Raw genomic sequence first — 11,050 nt, forward strand, 5'->3', positions numbered from 1 at the left:
ATGTCAGTAACATCATCTTCATCATCTCAAGTTTATGACACTATCATTGAATGTATCTCCGAAACTCAATCAAACTCCATTGAAACTCAAGAAAAGGCTCTTCAAATCCTAACTTCCATCACCAAAGTAAATCCCAAAAATAGAAACTTTCTAGCTCAAATTGATGGAGCAATCACAACCCTAGCCACACTCACAAGCTCTCCCTCTCCCATAATCCAAACCCTATCTTTGTTAACCCTCTTCAACCTTTCTCTTAACCCTAATCTCAAATCCTCCCTCGCAGACATGCTAACAATTCATCATCTTAACTCACGTATCACGTCATCATCATCATCTTCTCCTCCTGATTCATGTAAACTCGCCTCGAGTTTGATATGTAGCTTGGCCATGCATGACAAGAACAAGGCCAAGTTCGGAGTCGCCGGAACGGTTCAGTTGCTGGTCAAAGCCATTAAAGACTCTCCACGTGATTTTCACCACCACCTCTTGAGTTCGTTAGCGGAGCTTGTTCAGTTCCACGGAAACTGCACCGTAGCGGTTAGATCTGGTGCAGTTTCCGCGCTTCTTGGTGTTGTGAAAGAAACCAGTGACGAAGACTTAGCTTCCACTTCTCTTGTGATTCTTGGTCTTCTTGCGAGGTTCGAGGAAGGGTTGAATGATTTGAAGAAAAGTAAAGAGATTGTGAGTGATATGTTGTTTGTTTTGAAAGGAAGGAGTATGTTGAGTAAAGAGGGTGCGGTTGATATTCTGCTTCGGCTCTTGGATGACGATTGCGAAGGATGTGTGAGCGAAATTTTGTTGTTGCCGGAATTCGCCATGGCTGTGGCGGATCTTTCTGTGAGGGGATCAGCGAGAGTTCGAGGTAAGGCTGATTTGCTGATGAAGAAGATAGCTGAGGTGACCTTAATCTCCGATGTCGAACAATGGATCTAAATGCTCAAAGTTGGAAGTAAGAGAATTAATGATATTTCATCTCTTTAAATTAATTATTCAGTTAATTTTAAATTGTGTTTGATTTCATTTTTATTTTTAGTATTTTTTATTTTTTGAATTTTGTAAAAAAAAAGTTATAAAATAAAAAATAATCTTATTTTCAGCTTTTTCTTGGTTTAAGTATACTCACAAGAAAAATAGTGACAATTATATTATGGAAAAGTATAAGTAATTAATAATTTTTTTGAACAATGTGTAAATAATGTGAATTAATAGGATTAAAAGAGTAAATTTAATTAATAGCATTAAATTATGGTGTAATATATTTTTATTTGATTGGTGATTATTCATGTCGTTTAAGATAGTCATTGTTTACCTAGCATTCTCCAATTATTATTAAATAGACACTTGTTCTTCATTATTGATTCCATTGGTTATCAGAGTATTTGTATCATTAGAGTTGTCTAATATTTTCTTCTCGGCGTATTCCAGCAATATATTAGGCCAACATTAAAATTAGGGTAAATTACTCTTCTAATTAGGACAAATTTAAGAAGAAGAAAAAAAAGAGTTAAATCAGAACCATTTTATTGTTGGGCCTATGTATGAATGACAAAATATAAATAGTGAGCCCAATCGTTGTTGGATCTTAATCATGAAGAAAACCCATTTTATATATCTAAGAAGAAGTTGGCAACAAAGCCAAATTAAAAAAAAGACACATATCACCAAAAAGAAAAAAAGATACAAATCCAAAAAAAAGAAATAATTATATTAGAATTAAGATTAGTTAACCATTTTGGATTGGTCGAGTACAGCTCACTCATCTGCTTAAATCTTTTAAATAGAACTCAGATCTGTGATGAATTAGTTCTTGGACGGTCAGGCCAAAGGATATCATAGGCAACAAAAAAAAAAAAGTTAAGATTAGTGTTTAGTGATGTCTTGGAAAACCAAAAGGGAAAAAAAATGCTCCTTGCAGTTAACAATATCTATCATTTTATGATTTAAACAATCGTTAAAAAAATAATAATTAATTGGGGGACAATGGTAAAGGTATTTAATAAATTTTACATCAAAATATAAGAATGAAAAAATGTATTGAATAAAAAGTTTCTCAGAGACAATAGAAATTGAGAAACGAAAAAGCACTATTATTTGTTTCATGTATTTATGTTGTCTTTATAGTTATTACTTATTACTATGACATTTATCTTGTATAATTTAAAATTGAAATATGACGTATATTTCATTATATTTTTATTTCAGGATAAGACATTATTATTTTCCTTTCATCGATTTCTGTTGTAATTTAATAACATATTTGATGCATATAAGGGTTATAACTTATAAAGTATATACCCACATAGTTATATCACTACCCTCCAAAAAACACCAATTCAAAACTCCAAAAAGGGTTTTCTTCTTTCCTCTTCTATAAGGCATGATGGACATTGAACATTTCTACTATATTGAACGAGACATATAATAACTTCATATTTTAGGTGGATTTCATTTTCAATCACCTTTTATGACAAAGATATAAGAAATTATTACATGTTCTTGTTTTTTATTTTTTATTAATCACTTCTAATTTAATAAAAAATTAAAAATTACACAAAAATACTATATACATACAATATAACAATATTTTTCAAATATTTCACATTGTTATTCTAGTTACCTTACCTAAAAGGTTATTTAATATTAGGGATAAAAATCCAACTAATTTTGGTAGCAAGCTTCCTTAATCATTATTATGCATCACAAGACAACCTTATTTGTCTTTGGAATCCGAAACATATCACCATCAACAAATAAATGATCAATGTTTTTGACAAAGCAAAAAGGACCATCAATCTAGAAAAAATAATTCAATCGATTTCTTCTATTTCAAGGTATGTTATTAATTATATCAAGGATGATAGCAACTCTTTTTATTTATTTATTTTTGGCGTGAAGGATGGTATTTTGATATGATTGACAACGAACTCTATTAATATACCCCACACACGTTTTTTTTTGTTTCACACGGTATCCCTCGACCCGACTAGTTAAGGACTAATTCGTCGTGGTACTGAACTCCATTTAAGGGTTTGTTGTTTGCCAATAAATTGTTACATGCACAATTTTTAATGTAAAAAAATAATAATTTAAAATAAAAATATATATAATCTAAGTCTACTAAACCATAAATGTAATTAAGAGTTTAAGACTCTCTTTATATTCAACACCCTTCTTTATTTAAACACTTTTCTTGTCTTGTACTCAATCAAACTTAATTAACCAAGCTTATTCTTGTCTCGGTTAATTATTTGACTTATTTATATTTCGCTAGCAATCCAACAAAATAAACTATTAAAGAACAAATTGAAATTTTATTGTAGTTGCATCTAGTGCGAACTAAATTAAACCATTGAATTGACTAATTAAACATTGGTTATGACTCCATTTGATGATCAATGGATTTTAGAATTTTTTTCAATTAAACCACAAATGTTAATGTTAGATATATATAATTATCTATTTTTTTATATCAAACAATTTTTTAGATACACAATTTCATAATAAAGTATTAGAATTTTTATAAACAAAAATATATAAAATTTGATCATTGTTGTTCCATTCAAAATTAAAAACACAAGTTTCACTTCAAACCTTCTAAAAGAACTCTTACATCAGAAGAATATTAGATTTAGGTTTAATTATTGTGTTGGCATTTATAATTTCACTAAATTTATAATTAAATTTTTATACTTTTTTTAATTAGATTTGTACACGTTTTAAATTTTGTAATTAGGTTATTCCTAGTGTAAAAAAATATTAGAGTTAACTGAATATTTTTTCGTAAATTAAATGTATTTACAACTAAAAATTTAATTAGATCTTTGATCACATAATTTTTTAAAAATATATTTTGTTAATTTTAATATTTTTAATATGAAAAATATCTAATTACAAAATTAAAAGTAATCTAGAGATTAAATTAAAAAGAAAAAAGATATAAAAATCTAATTAAAAATTTAATAAAATTATAGAGACTAAGGAATAGTTAAATCTCAAATTTATAACTATTTATTTAGTTTTACTTAACTAAATATATAAGAAGCTAATAATAATTAACAAGCAAGCAAACTTTTACATGAAGAAAAACTAAATCCTAGAGTTAAATATATGACCCCAGATATTTTGGTTTTGTTTGGTACATTAATTCTACATGTGGTTCAGTTAATTCACCTCCCACCCCCCCCCCCCCCCCTTTTTTGTTTTCTCTTCAAAAATAATAAATAAATAAAATAATAAAGTGAACCTCCACATGCCCTCCTATTTTCAACTCCCTATCTCCGGGACCGCAGCAGAGGATCCACATGTTGGTTGAAGGGGAAAATTAACACTAATCTTACCAATTTCTATAAGGATAATTACACCAAACTCTATCAAATCATGTTGATGCATGTTAATTTAAGGGAAAAAAATTTGGGAGGCAATACAAAATAATCAATAATAACTTAAAGTTACTTTTGTTTACTTTTTTTTTAATTATTGTTGAAAAAATAAAAATATTAAATGTAAGAAGTGTATGTGTAAATATATATTACGTGCATAAAATTATAAATATTAAATTAAATAAAATAATTTAATTTTTTTAATATTATTAATTTAAGTAATGTTATATATTTTATATTTATTTATAGAATTTTTTTATCGATTAAAGGTTGAATTACAATAACATATTATAAAAGATTATTTTATCAAATTTTATGAAATTTGAATATCAATAATGCTATATTTTAACAATTTGTATTTAAATTTTAAATTAAGCTTTTATATCACCGTGGTCAACTTTGACTTATAAAAATTATACCAAATGATTTAAAAAAATAAATAAAAAAAAGGAAGTATAGGGAGCCAATAGAATATTTATATTTTCGGTTCTGCTACGTTACCAACAGTATATCTGCCAACTTCTGCCAACTCTTATTTATAATTGTGTTTCATAGAAGTGTGTTTGTGGATGTGTCTAATAAAATGTCTTTTTTATAACTGTGTTTAATAGAAGTGTCTTTATAGATATATTTTCTGGATGTGTCTCTTTATATATGTATTTAAAATATATTAATTATTAGACACATCTACTAACACATTTTCATGAAACACAAATATAAATAAGAGTTGGCAGAAGTTGACGGATAATTTGTTGGTACTCTATACTTTTCCTTTATACAATATGTACAATAGAGGTTTAGGGATGTCCGATTCAATATTAGAGTTATAACCATTAGTATTACATTTTCTCATCAATTTAAGTTTTTTCATTGACTCCCTAGCAGAACTCATAAAAAAATTTTATTCAACAATGTAACATTAAATCAACTTACACTAATTTCATTTAAAATTTAACTAATTTGTTATACCCCAAAATTTCTATATACTGAGGTTTTTTTTTTTGGGCAAATTACACCAACATTTTGGTATTTTCAGAAATGCTCACTTTTGATGAATTAAATCTATCTCTAGTGGACCAATCAGAGAGAATAAAGTAAAGGTTGAAATTAGTATGATGTCCTAATCCACCTTATGGACAGATATTATTATTATTACTATTATTGATTTATTACATGCCAAACTAGTTCCAAAACTTTGTACAACAAACATTAAATTAAGGACAATTCTCCCCCACAAACATAAAGATGGAAAAAAAAGGGCACAAGCCCCTTTCATAATAATAATAATGGTGGTTCAAGTACTTGTGGACCTCCCTCATCGTTTAGCAATTAGGTCATTTAGTGTCCATGAATGAATTGACCTTTAATTTATTATTCTTCATGAACACATCTATATAAACTAACACCTAAAAACAGAGGAAGAAGGGCTTCTCACATGATCACTCCATGTCCCTATCTTTAATTTCTCTTTCAATATAATTAATGTCTATATACATCTTTTTTACATCCTAATTCTTAATCATGCTTATTAGTATGTTTAACGGAAGAAAAGAGTAAAGTATTATTTTAGTCTCGAACGTTTAAGTTATATTTTAATTTGATTTTTAATATTTTAAATATTTTATTTTAGTCATAAAAAATTTAAATATGTTTATAATATTGTTCTACAGTTAAATTTGATACGAACTTAAGAGCCAGTATATAATGTTTGATTTTAATGCGTAAATAAAATTTACCTACCAATAATCACTAATGTAAACATTTTGTCCTTAATTATTCAAGTCAAATTTAAGACATCAATGAATCCGTTTGAAACTTTTTTGGATTAAAATAAGACGTTTGAAATGTTATGAATCAAATTTGAATTTGGCCTAAATGTTAGAGACAAAAATAATATTTTACTCTAAATAAAAATATAAATAAAGATAAAATATGCTTTTTGTCTCTAATGTTTGTGATTTTATTTAAAAATACTTTTAACTTTTAGTTACATTTAATTTTATCTTTTTATATTTTTGGTTTGTGTCAAAATTAATATCATGTAAAATGTTAGGGATGAATTAAAATTTTTAAGTATAATTGACACAAATAAAAAATATTAGATTGTAAAAAACGTTAAAGATAAAATAAAATGAAATTAAACATTAAAATTATTTTTTAAAAAAATTATAAATATTAGAGACAAAAAATATACTTTATTTCTAAATAAAATTATACGAGGTTTAATGCAAGAGTAATTTTATAGAATAAACTCATTTATCACTATATTATTAATGTTATTTAGCCGATTATCAACATTTCATTTTGTATATGTTCAAAGAACATAAGGATAATTAATTATAGTATTGCATTCCACCCAAATTATGATAAAATTAAAGTGTATTCCACTCTACCTATTTGTTAATCAACCCCTAACTACTTAATACTTTCAATTAAGACTAACGGAACATTTTCAATAACTAGGGGTTCTATTTTATTTAAAAAAAATTGGACAAAAAAGATGCATATAATGTGGTAGAGTATGAATTTACTTACACTAGGTGTAAGTCTTATTGACTAACACCATCAAAAAACTTTTTTATACACAATAAATTTCATTAAATCAACAAACTATTAAATCATGTTATATTATTATCCAGTATTAATTTTTATATTTCTCGTAAAAATGAAAGTGGTATAATACGCTTTATATGACAAAATGTCTCAATTCAACTATACGATTAATAAGTTCATAGTCTATAAATATGTATATTAACTACTGTAAATACTAAATATACAAAACATTTGCATTTAGTATTAGAAGTATTCCCATACTAAAATAACGGTAATGTTAGAAAAAAAAAACATAACTTTCTCATAAATTGTTGTTAAAATTAATAAATATTAAATAAAATAAATTTTAATTATTTTTTATATTTTTTATTATAAAATATTTTTATAAAATAACATATCTGAACAAAAAATTAGAAATTATTGTCAAGACTCAATCTATAAGTTTTAAGATTTGTTTTTTTTTTTCCCTAAAAAATATATAAAAAGGATAAATATAGGGACATTAAAGAAGACACACTTACCCTTTTTGGTGACAAGAGATTAAAAAAAAAAAGACAACTTTTAAGAATTAGAGACGTAGTCTCATTGCAGTAGCGCAGATAAATTCTCCTAAAATTTCTCTCATTCTAACTGATAAATATTATTAGATGCTGTAAATTTTGTTAAAACATCAACAATTTAATTGATATCTCTTTGAATAAAATTAATTTCAACTCTCCAATTTTAGCTCAAAATTTCATTGACTTTAGATACTAAAATCATAACCAAAATTTTAAATTAATCAGAGCTTTAAATCCGTTATTTCTTTTATTGATAAAGATAAAAGTCTCTAAATAATTTATCTCACAGATAATATCTCAAAACGTAACTCAGCTTTTCATGCTAGAAATAAACATTTTCATATTACAAACAACTAACTTCGAAGGATAGACGCAGGAGACAGAAAATCAGCACAATCACACAACCAAATTCCTTTAGAATCACGTAAAATACACTTAAAACCAGCAGTTACACCAAATATGTTAGTATCACAATTTACTTTAACCGAAAAAAGAGAAATAGGAGATAAAAAAAATAACAAAAAAAAAAATAAATAGAAACTTGATGCATGAAAAAAATCTTGTGTAGTTCAAATAATTGAGAAGATTAAATAAGTGCTATACCATATTAATGCTCTACGGGTCAATTAGGTTGAAAACATTATTACTACGAACTCTCCAAATCCACCAAATAGTCGCCAAAAAGAGAAAGTCATTAGAATTCATATCTTTTCGCAACCATGTCTCAAATTTTTGCTCATTTGTCTCCAAATTCAACTTTGTCGTATTATCTTGGCTCTAGGACACTCACGCAGACAATGGAGAACAAATTTAAATTCAGTGCGACACCGAAGACACAAGCCAGAATCTTCGAAACCTATATAATTAAGAAATGCTGCTGTGGGAATAGCATTATGCATACATAGTCAAATAAAAAATTTAATTTATAATTTCTTTAGAACTTGAGTCTTCCATAACTAAAGTTAATTATCAATCTTTTTCCAACTAAATTTATGCTTATACAACCACAAATAACCATTTCTTAAAGAATAGATATTAAAAGAGGTCGTCCCGTTTACCTTTAAAATTTGGAATGATAATTTCTATGTTCATTGCTAAATGATTCTTACTGAATAAGAAGGGTTATATTTTTTATAAATTAAATAAATTTAATTTTTTATTTATTATATTTTATATTAATAATTTATATATTTAGAGTATTAAATTTAAGATTCAATATTTATAATTTAAAATTAAAAAATTAAAATTTAAAATTACAGTTTAAAATTTAAAATTTAATTCCTTATTTTTTCTAAAGTCCACTAACATTTATCGTTATTTTCTACGATTTACTTTTGGAGAGTTTATCAAGATTTAAATTTCTAACTTTACAGATAAAATCATGTTATTAGTTATTATTACTGTTACGGTGGGTAACCGGAGATTAATAAGATGGACGACGTTGGATGGCCCAAGTGTATGAAGGAGGAGAACTCCGGGTGTGTCTGCAACTCGGGAGGCTCCGTCCGACTTGCTCGCGTGCAGGAATGGGGGGTGGTACCTGCAAAGACACTCCGATGCCTAAGTTAGCAAGAGTGTGAGCAGGTCTAGAGAGTATTGGGCTTAGAGATACCTGAGGGGTGTCAGTGTATTTATAGTGATGAGCCAATAACCACCGTTGGAGTAGTGCCATATTTTTAGGGTGTTAACCGTCCCATTATCTTGGGGAGGTTAAGATATGGCTTTATGAAACGGTTAGAGAGATTTTGGGGGCGGTTACTTTAAATGAGTTTTATCTGCCAGCTAATCTCATATCCGACTTCTTTATGCTAAGTCGTGTTGACACCGACTTCTTTAGGTGGAGATCGGTGCTTAGCTAGGCTTGATCTATTGGGTCAGGCCTTTTGGTTGGACCTGGGCCCTTAGCATTGGGCCAGGTATGAACAGTGCCCCTACTTGAGCCCAAGATCCTGCTAAGGTTTGGGTTCAAGTATTCAACTCGGGTTCGTAGCCGACTTTCACGTTTTGAAACCGACGTGATTTCACGACCTTTTGTTTCTGACAGTTACGTCAATTCAAGCGTCGTGTCCGTTGAGGGATCATTTAGGGAGGGCTTTGGTAACGATACAGTCTCATTAATGACTGCTTTGTTTTTACCATTATGCCCCTTAGCCTATTTATAAATTCTTTCCCTCTCTTTTTGTTTTTCCGTTTCTGCAATCTTTCAAACTTCTCCTTTCCCTGCTCGTGCTGCATTCTTGTGTTCGAAGATTTCCGTTCTTTCCAACCTTCATTTCTTGGATAAAGGTTAGTTTTGTTTCTTCTATGTCATGCTTTACATTTGCATGTTTTGTTTTGTGAGTGGTGGGCCTGTAGATTCTAGCTTCGCGTCTCTCCTCTTTAGGGCCGTGTTTTGATTTTTCTTTTTCTTTTTCTTTTTGTAGGTTTCTGCCACTTTTCTTTATATATAAAAAATGGCTTCCGTAGACATTCTTTCTCAGTGGGTTGATGTTACGGTCCTTGGGGAGGAGCCGTTGGTCGATGCTGAGTTTATCACTCACCTTCGTACTCATCACCAGCTCTGTACTTCGGAGGAGGACGAGCCAAAATATGAACTGATAACCCCGGGTCCTGAAGACCGGGTCTGTTTTGGGAGAGTTAATGAGGCGGCCCCTCATTTTTTCTTCATGTATGAGTGTATGATCACCCGCTTGGGTGTTTTTTCTTCCTTCTCGGATTTCGAGATATCTGTTTTGCACCACTGTAAAGTTGCCCCTACTCAACTTCACCCTAATTCTTGGGTTTTTTGAAGATCTACCAGTTTATAGCCACTCTGGACTTTCCGACCTCTCTGAGGATTTTCTTCTTTCTTTTTCATATGACTAAGCCCTTTAGTGGGCTAAACAACAAACAGCAGTGGGTATCCTTCCGAGCCATACAAGGTCGGAGGATTTTTACCCTTTTCGACGAATCTTTCCATGATTTCAAAAACTTCTTTTTCAAAGTTCAAGCCGTAGAGGGTCACCACCCCTTTTTCCTTGATGAGCACTCCTCCCCTCGCTTTCCCCTTTATTGGTTGCCGGCCTCCCCTTGTGAGAATATGGTCCAGATGATCTGGACGAGGTGGAGGCGGCCATTGTGGGTTTTTCCGAGAAGCGTGGGGGAGCCCCATACTTGGATACCAGGAAAATCCTTCAGGGAACGCCGACTTTTGTTCAAACCCAATTAGGTAGTGCATGCATTCTTGATTTCCGAGTTGTTTCTACCGACTTTGAACATTACCGACTTATGACTGTTGGTTGTTTTTCTTGTAGATATGGCAAAAAAGAATGCTCAGGAGGCTTACCAAAGGGTCTAGGAGGCTAAGGCGAAGTCCCGGGCTAGGTCGGGGGGTGCCAGGGCGATCACCTCTCCTCCTCCTCTTCCTCCTCCTCCTACAAATACTGGGACTCCCTCTCAACCTATTGTTATTTCTTCCTCAAGTTTGTCTCGACCACCCCCTTCTTCCCAAATTCTCTCCGAGCCAGAGAAGAAGAAGCGCAAGACTTCAGAGTCTGGCTCTTCTTCTTTTGATGGTGG

The 11,050-nt window shown here is 30.0% G+C and overlaps 1 protein-coding gene across 1 annotated transcript; it reads left to right on the forward strand.

Annotated features, from left to right (window-relative positions):
* On the forward strand, positions 1 to 933 carry LOC130946147 (U-box domain-containing protein 14-like). The gene has a single exon (XM_057874824.1). The coding sequence runs from the start codon at positions 1 to 3 to the stop codon at positions 931 to 933; it is 933 nt and encodes a 310-aa protein (XP_057730807.1).
* The last annotated feature ends 10,117 nt before the right edge of the window (positions 934 to 11,050 follow it).

Source organism: Arachis stenosperma, chromosome 8, assembly GCF_014773155.1.
Source record: "Arachis stenosperma cultivar V10309 chromosome 8, arast.V10309.gnm1.PFL2, whole genome shotgun sequence".
Lineage (NCBI taxonomy): Eukaryota > Viridiplantae > Streptophyta > Magnoliopsida > Fabales > Fabaceae > Arachis > Arachis stenosperma.

Bases quoted from the DNA above. Each gene is read 5' to 3' on its own strand.
- LOC130946147 (XM_057874824.1), top strand. From the start codon at position 1: ATGTCAGTAACATCATCTTCATCATCTCAAGTTTATGACACTATCATT.